The sequence below is a fragment of the Carex rostrata genome, chromosome 14, assembly GCF_964058835.1.
Source record: "Carex rostrata chromosome 14, lpCarRost1.2, whole genome shotgun sequence".
Taxonomy (NCBI): Eukaryota; Viridiplantae; Streptophyta; class Magnoliopsida; order Poales; family Cyperaceae; genus Carex; species Carex rostrata.
This window is the reverse complement of record NC_135931.1, coordinates 927662-945029: the sequence shown is the minus strand read 5'-3', so window position 1 is coordinate 945029 and position 17368 is coordinate 927662. Positions and strand designations below refer to the sequence as shown.

General features: G+C 33.7%; 2 protein-coding genes across 3 annotated transcripts; both read right to left on the bottom strand.

Annotated features, from left to right (window-relative positions):
- Positions 1 to 623: 623 nt before the first annotated feature.
- LOC144565214 (Transducin/WD40 repeat-like superfamily protein) lies at positions 624 to 4969 on the bottom strand. Of its 2 annotated transcripts, none has more exons than XM_078314899.1 (12): positions 4563 to 4969; positions 4297 to 4388; positions 4148 to 4193; positions 3792 to 3936; positions 3445 to 3582; positions 2705 to 2844; positions 2252 to 2299; positions 2029 to 2139; positions 1511 to 1689; positions 1216 to 1337; positions 1041 to 1117; positions 624 to 945 (listed from the first exon to the last, which is right to left on the bottom strand). In XM_078314899.1, the coding sequence occupies exons 1-12, from the start codon at positions 4857 to 4859 to the stop codon at positions 835 to 837; spliced, it is 1506 nt and encodes a 501-aa protein (XP_078171025.1). In that variant the 5' UTR covers positions 4860 to 4969; the 3' UTR covers positions 624 to 834. The 2 variants fall into 2 exon arrangements, with proteins under 2 accessions (XP_078171025.1, XP_078171026.1); XM_078314900.1 differs by having other exon boundaries at positions 4148 to 4190; positions 4563 to 4944.
- Positions 4970 to 8778: 3809 nt separating this feature from the next.
- Positions 8779 to 15514, bottom strand: LOC144565177 (purple acid phosphatase 2-like). Its single transcript, XM_078314850.1, has 8 exons — positions 15173 to 15514; positions 11426 to 11626; positions 11056 to 11167; positions 10689 to 10915; positions 10221 to 10359; positions 9487 to 9707; positions 9159 to 9280; positions 8779 to 9068 (listed from the first exon to the last, which is right to left on the bottom strand). Exons 1-8 carry the CDS (start codon positions 15353 to 15355, stop codon positions 8873 to 8875), a joined length of 1401 nt encoding a protein of 466 aa, XP_078170976.1. The 5' UTR covers positions 15356 to 15514; the 3' UTR covers positions 8779 to 8872.
- Between the last annotated feature and the right edge of the window lie 1854 nt (positions 15515 to 17368).

Genomic DNA, 17368 nt, shown 5'->3' with positions numbered 1-17368 from the left:
TGAACCCTCCTCTATTAAGATATTAATATCATATAATTATTATCTTATTATAAATAATTAATCAATTTAGACTTTCAAAACTTTAGTCCTCCACCAATTCTAACCAAACAAGGAATAGTTTAAGCTATGATTTAACTTTAGGCCTCAACCAAACATGAATAATTTAGACTGGCCTAAGTTGGAATAACCAATTTAGGCCTCCTTAGCTTTAGGCCACAACCAAACATGGGGTAAGAGTTTTAAGATCTTATCTCCAATTTAGGTCAAGAAGAACATAAATTATTTATATTCTATATGTATTTGACGGATATAAAAATCATATTCACATGCACAAAAAATTTTGAACAAGTCAAAACTATTTTTCAATAGCTAGTAACAATCTTGATCTTTCACACTCTTTGAAAAATCCTTAAAATACACTTTCACTATTGTGTTAACACACATTTAGTTTTTTTTTTTTTTTTTTCTAAAACTTGTCTAAAAACAGTTGAAAATTATTTAGAAGGTGAAGAATTAGAGACTACATATAATATTCCTGTATATCAGTGTAGTTACAATGGTTCATCTTACTGGTAAATGCTAATACCTGATTCAAGTGCATGCAGCATGATCCAGAAACTAACCAAAGAACAAATGTGAATTTCAAAAGACAAATATAGGGAAGTACAATAATTATGATACAAACAAACAAATCAAATCAAATTACATATGACTTGTATCACCTTTCCATTTCTCTGACTATCAGAAAGTTTTACTTTTTCCCTGGGATACAGCCATCCGTATCATTTACAAGAAAATTTTCTGTACGACATTTTTGTATGCTAAAAAATACCATCAACCAATCTTTGCACGTTTCCAGACAATAACCATACCCTCTGAATCAGATGAAGCCAGTAAATTCTCACCATGATTCCATGCAACACCTATTACCGGCGCACCATGCCCCTGGATTGGAAAAAAGGCAAAATAATTAAAAAAAAAATGATTTCTCATAAATTGGATTATGAAGTTCGATGGCTTTCACATCATGTAATACTCACCTGCAATTTATTCACACAAGAATGCTTTGGTCGAGTCAAATCATAGAAGTAGACATTTGAATCCTCACTGCCAGAGACTACACAATTCAGGGAGTATAGTAACTTCATTAGTTAAAACAAAAGGACTAGAAAACCAGAAGTAAAAAAAAAAAAAAAACTTCTAATAAGAACATACCAATAAATTCGCCTTTTTCAAGGGAAAGGAGAGGGCAGAAAGAGGAACGAAATTTGTAGATACGGGGAGCTAGTTTCAGACCGCATACAAGTGTCAAATAACCTTGTGCCTCCATTGCAACACTACACAGGACACATCCAGTTAGGAAAAAGAAGATGACCAAATGCAAAATTCCAGAAAATCTCATGTAGTCATGTTGCTCCACACAACATATCATAACCTGGAAGGGTTGTACCAATGTATCTTGCCCAGAGCTCTTCTACAGTTCATGATAATTAAAATTATGAAAAATTACCTGAAAAATGAAAGGTTGCCGTCTTGGGCACATACAAGAAGTACAGGACATCGTGCCACAAGAGAGAAAGTTCGGTACTGTACGGTCGTAATTGCTGCTTTGCCCCTCATGCTTTTGTTCTTGTGTGTTCTGGATATGGAGCCTGTATGCGAGTTCACACTTACAGTATATATGCATCCCTGTATTACATTATGAAATGGATACATGCAATTCAGAATTTTAGCTCCCAGAATTTCTACATCTCGAATTACATCAAAGCTATTTATAAGAATTGAGCCTTTTCAAGGGTTCAAGAAAATATTAAGTAAAATTTTGGGAAGTTGGGAGCAAAGAGCAGTTTTGGCCAAGTCTTACTACTGATTTATGTCCGTACAAGCAGATTCTTCTTTCTATCAAAGCAGCAACAGGGAATTCACATGTGGAAACATAACTTTTTAGGAAGATTATCTAAATTCTAACATATAAAATTGTGAAATTTGCCCAAAGTTAAATATAATGAAAACCTGTAAAAGCAGTACCTGAGCATCACCGGCAAAAATAATCTGCCCAGTGTGATCATTATCCATAGCTGTGATTTCATTATCCAAGTGGAGTTTACTAATTACTCTACCTGTGCTAAAGTTAATCGCCTAGGCACACATGCAATATCAAAATCAAATAAATCAGTAATCCTAATTCCATGGCAAGCTACGACAACAAGTCCGCAGTAGATCATGAATTCAAAAAGGGTGGATAATTTACATTGATTTCTTTGTTTGAATTCCCCACCAGCAGGAAATTGTTGTTAACCTGAGAAATAATGAATAGTGAGTATGAATAGTTAGTTGGGCATCTTTTAAATAAAAAAGGGAATGCAAGTAGCAATACGTATAATAATTTTTGGTTCCCAAAGACTGAAATGTATCTCATGCAAAAAAAGAAAAAACACATATGCTATCTCTTCCTTTGCAGAAAATATCCACCATTATATAAACTTTTCACAGCTTTTGTAAAATTGGGTAAGAAATAAACAAACAAATACAGTTTTGCATCTAATATCCATTTTCTTCAGGGCCAGTTTTAAATTAAGAACATGAGTGTGCCTTTTCATCTCTCTTTGTACAGGTCTCTTATGAAAACATAGATAACTGGTGGCCACTGTTACCAAAAAAATCCCAAGTAACAACTATTATCTTATTGAGTTGCACACAATACCGGATGAAAACGGATGCATAATTGTGAAGAAACCCCATAGACAACTCTTATGCAATTCCCTTTGAAGACATCCCAAACACGCACAGTTTTATCCATTGATGAAGAGGCCAGGTACTGGTTGTTGGATGTAAAATCAAAATCTGTGATGTTGTCAGCATATACTTCATATAGAAAAAGGGAACGGTTTCAAGAGAACAAGAAAGAAAATATTTTCTTTTACATATTAAACTTGTATTAACTCTTATTTTCTTCAACCGATTCACAAGTTTTAACTATATTAAGAAATATCAAGAGGCAACTTCTATTGGATTTTATTTTCCGGAAAGGGCATTACCTGTTTTCAAAGTACATAAGTTATAAAGAGAAGGCTCTTGTGCAATTGGTTGACAATTTTGGGCTTTCTTGGACATTATTAAGCGAAAACAATTAGGCAAAACCAGGGAACATAGCTTACTGACAATGTGTATCATCTGAGTACCAGTCCACTGCACCACTGAAGCAGTTATGCCGATCTAATTTTATGTTCTTTATGTTTGATTCTTCGTTGTACATGAAAATTAAAATGACCAAAACATGGCTGGGCTCCTCTTTTATTATGTACATCTTCAATTTACTATACCTAATCTTTCTAATATATAATTAGACCATTTTCTGTCACTCTAACTTTATGCTTATAATCACAGAGGTGCTTTTCTGACCTTACTTTTTGAAAATTTAATTTATCAATGATCAAAGTCTACCTGTGATATCCTTGGTGTGGCCCTTTAGCTGATGAAGAACTGATGCTGGTTCTGAAACTTGACAAATTGTCAGACTGCCATCAGATGCACCATAGGCAAGCAGATCCGAGCTCATATACCCAAATTTCAATATTGTCACTGTAAATATTAATCAGCACAATCCAGATTATATATCCTATTTAAAAAAAAATCTGGAGCAATGGAAACAGAATATGCAATCCTGGAAAGCGTCTGAAATATGACAAGCATTACCATTTTGCAATCTTTATATGCTATTCATTGTACCATTTTGAATAAGATGAGAGAATGTTAAAACCAGTATTAACAAGTTCAGTACAGAAGAACACCTGAGAATTTACAGTTGTCAAAAATGCAATGCATTCCAATGAACGAATAAGCAGGCTCCCCTAATCGAAATTGACGTTCAGAATCGCTCGCTGTTGAGCTGAAGCTGATCCGATGGCTCACACCTAAACTATTAGTCCTTAAATCCTACAATATTTCACTGAAGTCAGAATTGATTCCCACAAGGCACATCAATATTGCTATCCTATTTACTAGTGGTACTATACCATTATCACACTTGTTTGTTGCATCACCTTAGCACTCAGTTTAATCATTTTATATAACATTTGATTTTTCTTTCGGTGATAATTAAAAAATAAGATTATATAATTAATGTATAAAGTTAGGAATTACCAACCCTGCTAGAATTGAAGCTGTCTGTCTCAAACAAATTTCGACCACTACTGCAAAAACACAAGAAATTTAACATTGCAAACCTAGAAGAAAAAAGTATGTGGAAAAATTATAAGTTAAATGTAAGACCAATAAAAATTTATTATTAACCACCTGTGACCAGGAGTGCTTGGCTGACTAGTATCTCTAGGTCTTCTGATAAAGTTCCGGTATGCCACGTATCCTCTACCATTGCACCTCCAATCCTTCAGTCATAAAAGATTAGAAGCTTCACCCAAAAATGGAAAAACTAACATATTCGAACCGGCATAATGAGGCGTCGAGTAAGGCTTAACAAACTTCCAGTAAACAATTTCTATTTTATCAAGCTAGATTAATAAATAAGAAAAGGATAGAATGAGAGATGGAAGCAGTAATACTTTTCTATGGGAAATGGCGGAGGGATTAGATTGCCCTTTACGGAGTAGCAAAACCCGCCTCATGGCAACATAATCGGAATCCTGGTGAGAGATCGGAGGCTGAAGCAAGCAGCAAACGAATTCCAGTTCCAGGTCCATGGCATCAGTAGCTGATCCAGCGACCGCGTCCTGTTGATGCGATTGCGATTGCGATTGCGATTCAATCCCGTCTCCGCATTTAGTTGATGCGGTCGCAGCTGTATGCGATAGCAGCTGAGTGTCTGACTCTGAGTTGAGTTCGTCAACCTTCACTTCCATCGTTAGAGGCTTCCTTGGATCTCGTGATTCTTCTCATCGGAAACCAAGTCCGGGCTCGGGGAGCACCTCAGCAGCATGGATTTTTTTACCAATTTTACTCATAGCCCCTCGGAGCTTACTTTATTTTGTTCTCAGAAAATTATATAATTTTCAAAAAATTAATTGATTTGACATTAGAGCCGAAACATCAAATCAATTTTTTTCAGAGTATATTAGAATTTGAATGTATCAGGTTGTTCACGGTAATTTTTTTTTATTTCTCCACAAGTTACTTTCGAATCAGAATCAATAACTCAGATTCAAAATATTTATATTTTTCTCAAATAACAAACAAAGAAATATTTTAATTTTTCTTACAGTCGCAAAAAATCTGATCTGAAAAATATTAATCCGAGTTATTTGTCGCAATATTTCTAATAAATTCAAATATATAGTATTTCATCTATTTTAAAAAAAATATAAAAATAAAAGAATCATAACATTTTCTATTTAAATAAAATAAAAAATCAGAAAATCATATTTCCGGTAAATAATTTACTGGAAATGGTGTTTTCACAAAATAATTTACCTGAAATACTATTTCCGATAAATATTTTATCAGAAAGAGAAACTTGAATCTGAGAAATTATTTTGCAAATTCAGGCTCTGAATCCAATAAATAATTTTTCGGATTGAATAGATTTCAAAATTTTTGCAAATCGAGTGTAAATTTAGAAATTTGATATCATTTTTGGATTAATAAAAAAAATTCAGCAGATTTGATCTGCACGTAGGGGTGAAAACGGAGCCGGATTATCCGGCGGATATCCGCTCCGTATCCGGATATAATCCGAATCCGGATAATCCGGATTCGGATAATTCCCGGATACGGATTCGGATAATTTTCGGAAATCCATAAAAGATCCGGATACGGATACGGATTCGGAGTCCTAAACGGAGCGGATATCCGGATTATCCGGATTCGGATAATTTGGCCAAACCCATATAAAAGAGAAATAAATATTTGCTATAGGTGGGATTTGAACCCATGTCCTCCCATCTCAATGCCTTAAGACCAAGCTTCAAACCACTACACCACAACATCTTTTGTTACCATACACTTATTTGATATATATATATTATATGAATAGATTATCTTTCATCTCTTATAAGTTCATTAATATTTATATTTAATGTTTTAATTAATATTTGTATTTTAGAAGTTCATATATCTTAATTATCCGACCATTATTCGTTTTATATCCGTATTCGAATCCGTATCCGTGGACTATCCGTTCCGTATCCGTATCCGTTTAAGGCGGATTTGGTTTTGAATTTTGATATCCGTTTACTATCCGTATCCGTATCCGTATCCGCTCATTATCCGACAGATGCGGATATGGTATTAGCATTATCCGCTCCGTATCCGCTCCGTTTTCACCCCTATCTGCACGGATAGTAATTCATGATTTTTTTTCAGAAGTCAACGAATTTGCGCAAAACTATGAGTTCTAGGCAGATTTAATCTGCATGGATGGTAATTCCAGATTTTTTTTTTTTCAGAAGTCGATGGTAAGATGGTAACTAGTGTATTTATACTCGGGCGGGTACGGGTATGGGTATGGCGGGTATAATTTTCAAAAATCATACCCTATCCGTCCTATACCCTTACCCGTGTACCCTTGACGGGTAAGGCGGATACGGATACGGGTAGAGCGGGTACGGTTTTTTTTTTTTTTTTTTTGTTGGTTTTTTTTTGGTTATTTTTTTTTTGCTAGTTTTTTTGTTGGTTTTTTTTTTTTTTTTTTTGCTTTTTTTTTTTCTGGTTTTTTTGTTGGTTTTTTTTTCTTCTGGTTTTTTCCTATTTTTTTCTGGTTTTTTTTGTTGGTTTGGGGGGAAAAAAAATCAGATTTTTTTAATTTTGAAATGGGATGAACAGTGGTTGGGTATACGGGTACTCGGGTAGTCGGGTACGGGTTTAGTCGGGTACGGGTAAACTATGGTAGGGTATGGTCGGATATTGGTCCAAAATAACGGGTCCAGTCCGGTTTTTGCCCGTACCCGCGTACCCGAGTATCCGACCCATACCCGGGCTCGGACACGGGTACCCCGGGCGGCAGGTACGGGCGGGTATGGTCGGGTATACCCGACCCGGGTTTTATTCAAACTCTAATGGTAACTAATTTTTTCGGCTAAATGATTTGTTATTTTTTTTTTCCTAAAAAGAAACATAAAAAATATAGTAGGCCGAAGAAACATGTGAATTAAAAAGTCAATGGCGGAGGCACATGGATTCAGAGCGACACGGTGACACTTTTCCCTTCTGGCCCAAAATAAATATTAAATACGAGACTTCTCTTCTTATTACTTTCTATCAAAATAATAAAAATATTTAACAATCCCTATTTAATTCAATGAGACTTTCTGTCTTAAATAGGCTCTCCTCTAATCGTTATCCCGCGTTGTCAGAGTGTTTAGAGGATTTCGCATAAGAGCGGTAACGACCGTTTAGAAAGCAATCACTAAATCGCACCCGCACTGTACGGGTACGAGAACAGTGACCGTAAGTCGAGTCCGGGCTGGACTCTTGTCGGATAAGGCCCGGTTAGGCCTTGTCTAGTGAGACCCATTTAAGCCTTGTCGGACCGAATTGTTTCCAGATCATGAGCCTTGTTTTATTGGACTTCGGATTGGTCCCAGATGGGGATCCGAATCTCAAATTATTCTTGATTCAAAACTGATTCTGTTAGGACCTTGTGTACATGGTCCTATCATCACCCGCTCTGTCTCCAGCACCATGCATGATCAGCACAATGTGCATATGTGTTTTTTTTTTTTTTTCCTATGGTAAACACTTAGATCTGTCAGAAATGGAACGATCGCAATGAACTGGACTATGAGTGCGCGCGTACTTCCTTTACAAGAGGAGCAGCTATAAACAAGGTTGATCTTTTTCATTTTAATACTTCAAATTATTTTGTGCAGCATAGCATGCCAGCTTCTTAACTATTATAAGATAAATCCTGAAATTCTTCTATTTCATGACCAATGCATCTACCTCGTGATGTTAATTTAACTTCTACAGAATGTAATCTATGTGACAAGTAAACAGCTAGAGGCTTAAGAGATCCAATTAATGAATTTTTTTGTTCAGAATAAATGTAATCGTCGTTGTGCAGAGCTCTCATGTCCAGCGTAAATTGGACACACAAAGGAATTACACATTGCACAGCGTAAATTGATTTTTACAAACTTAAAACCATAGCCAAGGAGTGATTTTTTATTTCTAGTATCCATTTGTCCTCCGGAAAACAGAGCTGATGTAACTTATGCAGTGAGAGTAATAAGTCAATTCATGCATAATTCAAGTGAAGATCACATGAGAGCTGTTACACGTATCTTACGATATCTGAAGGGGACACTCGGCAAAGGAATCAAATTTGAGAAGAATGGACATACAAAGATTGAAGGATATACAGATGCAGATTGGGCAGGAAATATTATTGATAGAAAATCAACATCGGGTTACTTTATTTTCGTTGGAGGGAAACTTGATAATATGGAGAAGTAAGAAACAAAATGTAGTCGTCTTATCTAGTGCTGAAGTCGAATTTAGAGGCATGGTGAAAGAGATTTGCGAACTATTATGGCTACGAAAAATGATCAATAAATTAGAATTGGGAACGGAAAATGAGATGAAGTTGTATTGTGACAATAAGACTGCAATTAACGTTCCAAATAATTCAGTGCAACATGACAGGACAGAACATATAGAGGTAGATAGACACTTTATTAAATAAAAAGTTAATTCTCACATTATTTCTCTTCTATTTGTTAGATCAACAGAACAAGTGGCTGATGTTTTAACTAAGGCGGTAGCGACTAAACCATTTGAAAAAATGCTGGAGAAGATCAGAATGGTTTTTTAAGATTACTCAAAGGCATGGTAAATTTACTTTTATTCACTGTTCTACACTAAATTAAATCATCCTGCTATTATTTTGGAAAGGCAGAACTCAAACAACAATTCTTGTTCATGCTACATTTGAGGAATCATCAGTCCGAAGCCAAAATCGGTTTGTAAACCACATCGAGTCAGCCATGACCTTCTCTCCGTCTTGATTGCGGTGCCATGTGTAGTAAGCATGTGTTTTATTCTTTATATCAAATATTGCATGACCAAAGCTTGCCTCTCTAAAAGCTGAGTAGCTCGGCTGTGGTTCTGTCATGCTACATTTAAATTAACCAAAAAAATGAATCAATTTTTTAATTTTACAAAAGGGAATCACATAAAAAAAAAAGGGAAATTGAAGTGCATACTTGCTTGCAAGTCCTTCTATATTTCCACCGTCTCCAATTGTGATATAAACAGGAGCATCCTGGTTTGGCACCGGAGTGCATTTTCCATTTATAATATTATATGCTGTGTTTGATATCCTATGCTGAAATTTAAACAAATGAAAATTAAGTAGATTGCATCTCTTTTTTCTGAAACCAATGAGCCAAAAGCCGCATATATTTAAATTATTGTCTAATTTGTGCGATCAAAATTGATACTGGATAAGAGATCCTAGTATAAGAATACTGGTATTTTTTTGTACAGTATGAGCAGATACAAGTAGAATATATCCTTGAAATAAACACTTACACTTCGTTCGTAGGCATGGACATGACCAGCAAAAACCACGTCAACTTTGTATTGCACAAACCATTCTTCATACATAACACGCATGGTCTCTCCTTCCATGTAGTGATAGTTGTAGCTGTTGTACCATGGTGAGTGCATCAGAACAATGAGCCATGGTGTTTCGCTTCTGTTCACTTTTGGCAACTCCTCATATAGCCACTGGTATTGCGGTGTGTACTTCCCTGAGAAAAAATAAAAGGAAAAAAAAAATTAATGCATAAAACATAATGGACAAGACACAAGAATCTAAAACTTTATAAAGTATAAACAACAAGATATTGATGAATTTAATTAAAAAAAAAAAATAGTTGATCTTAGTGATCAGTACTGTAAAGACTGTGCCCAGTACTGGTCAAAATGATTTGGATTTGAATTTTGTTAACAATATCCCCCTAATTTATGTGATTTTAAATTTTTTGATCAAATACAGAACACAAACAGTAGAATAACTCGGTAACAAACTGTCGAGTACTGGCTATCACATTTCCCAATTCCCAACAAGATAGCACGATTAATATAATAACATAAAATTATGATGGTTTGCTAGGGTATTTATGTAAAAATGTAGACTTTACAACTCGTACTTGCACAAAAGAAGCTCTTCCCTCCAAACTGATTTTGGGAGATACAATAACTCACACATGTTGAAATAAAATGAAAAAAACAAATAAGATGGAAGCAATTAGGTCTCATACCATATGCAGAGTAGGATGAGAGGACGATGATGTAAGCCGAACCACGTTTTATTGAGTACCAAAAGGGGGCAGTGCTGTTAGAAGCTTTGTATGGTGTATGATAACGATTCGTGAATGGTTTAAATGGAACCATTTCACCCTGCGTATAAAATCATAAAATTTTAGATTCCAGATAAAATATGGGAATATCACCCACCATGCCATGCCTAATTCATTCAGAATACCCAAAACACCAATGCTGTTGCTCCGTAAATATTGAGATGTTTATCCAGGACAGTAGTTCCGAAGAAAAGGAAATAAAGAGGTTGAATTTTTTATCCTTCAAATCGAGAGGTTGAATCTTTTACTCCTCTCCATTCACCTCCTCTATGCAACTCAAGAGGACACTCTTAAGAAAAATGGTGAATTTGGTGTATGATAAGTGATGCAAGAAAATTGTCCACAAAAAATAGATTTATATATACTGACAAGTTCAGGTGCGAAATCAAGCTCGTGATTGCCCGCTGTCCAGATCCAGGGTTGGTAAGCAGTGCTCCTCTCAACGAAGCGACCCCATGAGTCCCACCTCCGGTTGTCATGATCTGAGTAGTGGTCAGCATATGATAGGTCCCCCACAAAGAGCACGGCTTCAGCGTCCATGTTTGACTCGTAATGCGATAGCGTTATGTTTGAATCATAGGTCTGGCCAAGATCGCCTTTTCATTTTGAAAGGAAAAAAAAACATAAAAGGAAATTGTGCAAATGATTAAACTCAGGATATGACTGCTCATGTGGTGTTTGTATATGTGTGTGTGTGTGTGTGTGTAAGAGTGAAATACAGAAACAATGAGAATACCAATGAGTCCGAAAGTGTACGGTACATCTGGACCTACTTGAGGAGGTGTCTTAAACCAGAATTTCCGCACTGTTTGCCCAACACCGACAGCATAATAGTACTTTGTGTCATACTGAAACCAAATTGAAAAAAGAATAATTAGTGAACTTCTCAATCATTTCAAGTTTCAAAAGAAGGAAACATTCATTTTGCCAATTAAAACCTCATACAACCTTTCACTCAAAAACTCAATTTATTTTTACAGAAATTAAAGAGCATAATTGAGCCTTGGGATTATATGGTATAATCATATTAGTATATTTGAAACTTTTTTTGGGGGTGCAAGAAAATTTTCCTTTGTACCACATATAAAAATTAAGAGATCTCATACCTTCAAATGTTTAAGTGTGGCATGGTGAATGAAACCTGATGTGTAATTGTAGTACTTGTACTGTCCATGCTTTCCTTTGGCTGACTTGTCGAGCTTGTCTTCGGAAGTTCCATAGAGAACCGTACTTGAACCGGGCTCAGTTGGTGTTACCCATGACACAATCACAGCATTACCATTGAGGTCACCTTGTGTAATATGCACCTTTCAAAGAGGAGGAAATAAGATATGCAATTTGCACATGAGAAAATATACAAAGAAAATAAAACCTCATCACCTAGCATTTTATAAAATAACCTTTTTTTTCAAATCATCAAACAAAATACTTCTCTTCTAAAATCTTTTATATGCTACATATATATTTTTTTTTCTTAATAAAGATTAAAATGGGTACTTTATAAATTTAAATTGAGTTTTAATAGAAAACACAATAAAATGTATATATTTGTGAGTTTTTTTAATATAGAAGGGTAACTTGGAGGGTAAAATATAATTTCAAAGTTTTTTAGTGTACATGAAATTTATTTTCTTTGACAATTTTGACCAAGATTACAAACACGATCGACATTTATCATGTCAAAATAATTATACTTGATTTATGTTCTTTTGTTCCTCAAGCGATTTGAATTTTGAATATCTTAAAATAATCTATTGGCAAACGTTAAGTAAATAATTTTTTTACCTTAGATAAGTGCGTAAACTTTGACGACCGTTTGATTTTGATTTTAGGCGAATGAAGCGCTCGGCCAACCACAAACGGCCAAACCAAAAAAGGCAAATTCAAACAGACTTGTTGCTTTGCTTAGAGTGGCCCCCAATTGGGCGAACACGTATCCTCCGCATTAACTCAAAGGAATCTTTTGAGTTAATGTATCTGGACCATCTGATTTTAAACTGAATCAATTCGACCGTCCGATTTTAACACAGAGACTTTAATATTAGTGCAGATCTTATTTGCACGGATTTTAAAGCAGATCGGATGGTTCAGATATATTAAATCAAAAGATTCCTTTTTGAGTTAATGCAGTGGATACAAATGCCAATTGGGCGACATCCTAGTGTTGTAAAAAACGACCGTTTAAGCTGATTAATTGACTGATTAGTTGTTAGAAGTGACAAAATTATTATAAATTTTTCTAACTAATCAGTTGATTATTTCTGATTATAATCGATTATTCTTAATTATTTCTAATTAATTATTTAGTGGTACTATGTTTTTCCAACGACCGCATACTGTTATTTACAACACTGGTTGCCACCAAATGATCAATTCGGATAAAGATAATTCGTTTACAAGCTTATTAAGATTTTATTATTTTTTATTCGGCTCTATATTTAAAAAAAAAATGAGAACCTAAATACGGAACTATATAATTATAATATCGAATTATTAATCATATGTCTGAAATAAAATGACACAAAAATATAATTAACACAAGTGAAATATAATAACTTTTATATTAGGACAGTATAAATTAAAACTTTACTAAATTAATTTATATGAGTAATTTTAGTTTAATTATTTGAATATACATGATATATAGCTTTGAAAAATCTCAAAACATATTTAGCATCCATTTATCCACTTTTGGAGAGTAAATAACAAACTGTGGTTGAGATTTGTTAAGAGACTGGATATCATTATCAATTTACTTGGAAGTTGTAACAATTTCCAAAGGTATTTCTAATTTAAAATTTTACATTTAGAATATATTATTATCATTAATAAATGGTCATTGATAAAATAACAATAATTAATGTTACCTATTTTTATAAGTCGAATAATACTTTGGTTATGGTAATATGTACATTACACAATGACTAAGTGCTATAGACTCATATTTCTATTTTTAAAGTTTAAATTGTGGATTTAAACCTTTCAATTTAATCTTCATATCAAAATGTAAATGAAGGCTAAATTTTATATTATTATTTAGATTTTCATTAATGTTGTTTTTTTTTAAAAAAAATAGGTTAAAAATCACTTGATTTGAAAATGGTAGACTATCCAAAACCAGTAGTTTTGGATATATTTTGAAAATTTTAGATAAATATATAAAAAATTATAAAATTTAGTATGCGAATATATTATAATGAGGAGGGTTCAAATGCACCCAAATTTTTGTGCACCCAAATGCACCCTATCATTTTTCTCCTTTTTCAAAGTCCGAATAGTCAATCTGAACCGTTAGATGCGATCTATTTATTAAGATGTGCTTGGAGATCAAATTTTTCAGTTTTTGGAATTTTTTTACTATTTATTAAGTCACTTTGAAAAATCACTGATCCAATGGTCCAGAAAATGTAAAATCAGCGATTTTCAAAGTGACTTAATAAATAGTAAAAAAATTCCAAAAAATGTAAAATTTGGTCTCCAAGCACATCTTAATTTATAGATCGCATCTAACGGTTCGGATTGACTATTCGGACTTTGAAAATGAAGAAAAAAAATTTAAAAGATAAGGTGCATTTGGATGCACAAAAATTTGAATGCATTTGAACCCCCCTCATCATAGAGATGATGTTTAATAGTTCCGATGAACTTTTTAACTTGTAAAGATAAAGATATAAATTCACAGCGCACAGGTCGATATATTCGTAGGGGTGTGAACGACGCTTTGTAATATTAAGTCAACAGATTTTCGTGTCCAGATCTTTAAAAATTGCAAAATTATATATATATTTTTTTCATTATGTTGTTTAGAAGCCCAAAATTAGTATGCTAATTTATTATCAAAGATTTGAACGGTCATGAAGTCCCATGCACGGTCAGCGTGCCCTGCCAGTCTACCACCCATTTCTCAGTTCAGTTGTCACCCAAACCCAAACCCAAACCCAAAAATATATATATATATATATATATATATATATATATGAGTAAAGCTAGCGTGTGACATGCTCACCAAGAAAGTTTGGTGAGCATAACTCCAAAAGTATATCGGATCGACGTCAAATGCCAAATCCAAACCGTTGAAATCCATGTACTTCATGAGTGATGCTTATACATGCAAAATTTTGAAAGTTTCGAGTTTATTTGCTACACGGTCAAGTGGTCAAAGAAATAATAAAAATTGAATATATAAAATAACTTATAATAAAATGTTCATTTCTTTGACCACTTGACCGTGTAGCAAATAAAGTCGAAACTTTCAAAATTTTGCATATATATGCATCACTCATGAAGTACATGGATTTCAACGGTTTGGATTTGGCATTTGACGTCGATCCGATATACTTTTGGAGTTATGCTCACCAAACTTTCTTGGTGAGCATGTCACACGCTAGCTTTACTCTATATATATATATATATAGAATTTGGCAAATATGCTATAGGTAGCTAAGAGGTCTCCCGTGCTACGGCTTAATATTCGACTTTTCAAAATCCTAACTGTCGATCCGAACCGTTCATCTTGTTCTCCATATTAATATGTGTTTGGAGACCAAATTTTACATTTTTTGGAAATTTTTTACTATTTTTTAAGATTTATTGAATATCGCTGTTTTTTATGGTCCAGATTTGTCTGAAAAACAGCGATTTTCAATAAATCTAAAAAAATAGTAAAAATTTTTCAAAAAATGTAAAATTTGGTCTCCAAGCACATATTAATATGGAGAACAAGATGAACGGTTCGGATCGACCGTTAGAATTTTTAAAAGTCGAATATTGAGCCGTAGCACGGGAGACCTCTTAACTACCCATAGCACTGTAGCCAAGTCATATATATATATATATATATGAACAGTGTGTACCTGTTGCGGAGCATTGTACCCATCCGGTACGCTGAAAACATCGCTGTCGAAGGGCATATCCTCGGTAGCCTCAAGCTTTCTTCGAAACTTACTTGTAACTCCTTCGCATCTCGATGCAAACGCAACCAAAACCACCATTAAAATAACAAACCTCAAGCTGCGACAACACCCGCTCTGCTTCATCGCTCTCTCTCTCTCTCTCTCTCTCTCTCTCAATGCAGCTTGGGTTTGACTGGATCGGGCTGGCTGGGTTTAATTTATAAATACACGGAGAGAATATAAGGAATATCCGAGAAAAAGGTGCGCAAATTTGATGTTGCTCGTGCTCGAGTGTTGAATATGAAGCAACGCGATAAATTTGGGAATTTTATAACACAAAAAAAAGAGATTTATTTATTTGGGAAGGGAGAAAATTGACTTTCGACGTACGAAGTTTTTGGCCGGACTCGCATATTAATTTATCTTTTCGAAATTTCTCTGGGCACGGATTCCAATTACAATGTCGGATTTATTGTGGCACATATTTTGTATCCTCCCATGCGCGAGTACGAGCATCCTTTATTTTAACATGAGCGCTTCGTGTTATTAAAAATATAGAATATTAGATAGATTGCATTTGTATTTTATTTTATTTTAATTTTCTAAAGGAATCGGAATAAAAAAAAAAAAAATTTAAGGGCATCTGCAGTAAATGGTATGGTCCTTAAAATAACTGAGTATTTTTTTCGGGTCCTTGAGAAATTTGTAAAGAACCGAAACAATTCAATTTCTTCTGTGAAATCAAAATATGAATTCAATGTATCTAATATTCTCTATTATATTTATATAATTTCTATAAATAAAAGTTTCTGGCATTGCAGCAAAAAAGAGGCGTAATATTGTACTGGCTACAGTCAATAAATGTAATTGGTTCTTGTTTAAATATTAATTATTTTAGGAAATAAACGTCAATTCCTGCTTGTAAAATGTTGATTATATACTAATAATGACAATCGAATATGTGTAGAGTATAATTGTTGACTCGCTCTGAGTCTTCTGACAAAAACAAAAAAATATTCACAGAGAAGTAAAGATTACACTGCTGAATTTTGTTTTGTGGTAACAGTAACGTGGAAGATCAATTAATAATTGTGGTATTAGTTGACTAATCAAAACAGAGGCATGGGATTAAATGATTCTTATTTTATTTTTTTCAAATTTTTGTTTTTATTTATAACTTTTAATATAATTTAGAGTAAAATGTCATGTTGTAAAATTAACTATTATTTTTTATAGAAATTTTTCATATGATTGACTCACATTCTGTATTTAACTTCTATAATTCAAAAGTCTAATTTCGTCCTTGAGTTAAAAGTAAATTAGTCTTAAGCAATTCTTAACTTGCCCTCGACTTCAAATTCCTGCTCCAAATACCATTTTCAGAAAATTTTACTTTAATTGTTTCCAAATGCCAATAAACTTTTTTTATTGGAGGACTACCATATCAAATGTTAGTATAAATATAAAGTACATGTAATTATCACATCAAAATAAGTAACTATGTGTATATCTCTCTGTCCACCGACTATTTTATTGTCAAAGAGCAGGGCTGGTTCTGAAGATTTTGAAGCCCAGAGCGGGAGAAAAGTTTGAGTCATTTACATAGGGGCGTTAATTCCTGCTTGTGAAATGTTGATTATATACTAATAATGACAATCGAATATGTGTAGAGTATAATTGTTGACTCGCTCTGAGTCTTCTGACAAAATATATATATATTCATAGAGAAGTCAAGATTACACTACTGAATTTTGTTTTGTGGAAACAGTAACGTGGAAGATCAATTAATAATTGTGGTATTAGTTGACTAGTCAAAACTCAAAACAGAGGCGGACCTAGTTCAAAGGAATGGGATTAAATGTTTCTTATTTTATTTTTTCAAATTTTTGTTTTTATTTATAACTTTTAATATAATTTAGAGTAAAATGTCATGATGTTATAAAATTAACTATTATTTTTTATAGAAATTTTTTATATGATTGACTCACATCTTGTATTTGACTTCTATAATTCGAAAATCTAGTTTCGTCCTTGAGTTAAAAGTAAATTAGTCTTGAGCAATTCTTAACTTGTCCTCGACTTCAAATTCCTGCTCCTATTATTTGTGCTGTCATTTTCAGAAAAATTTTACTTTAATTGTTTCCAAATGCCAATAAA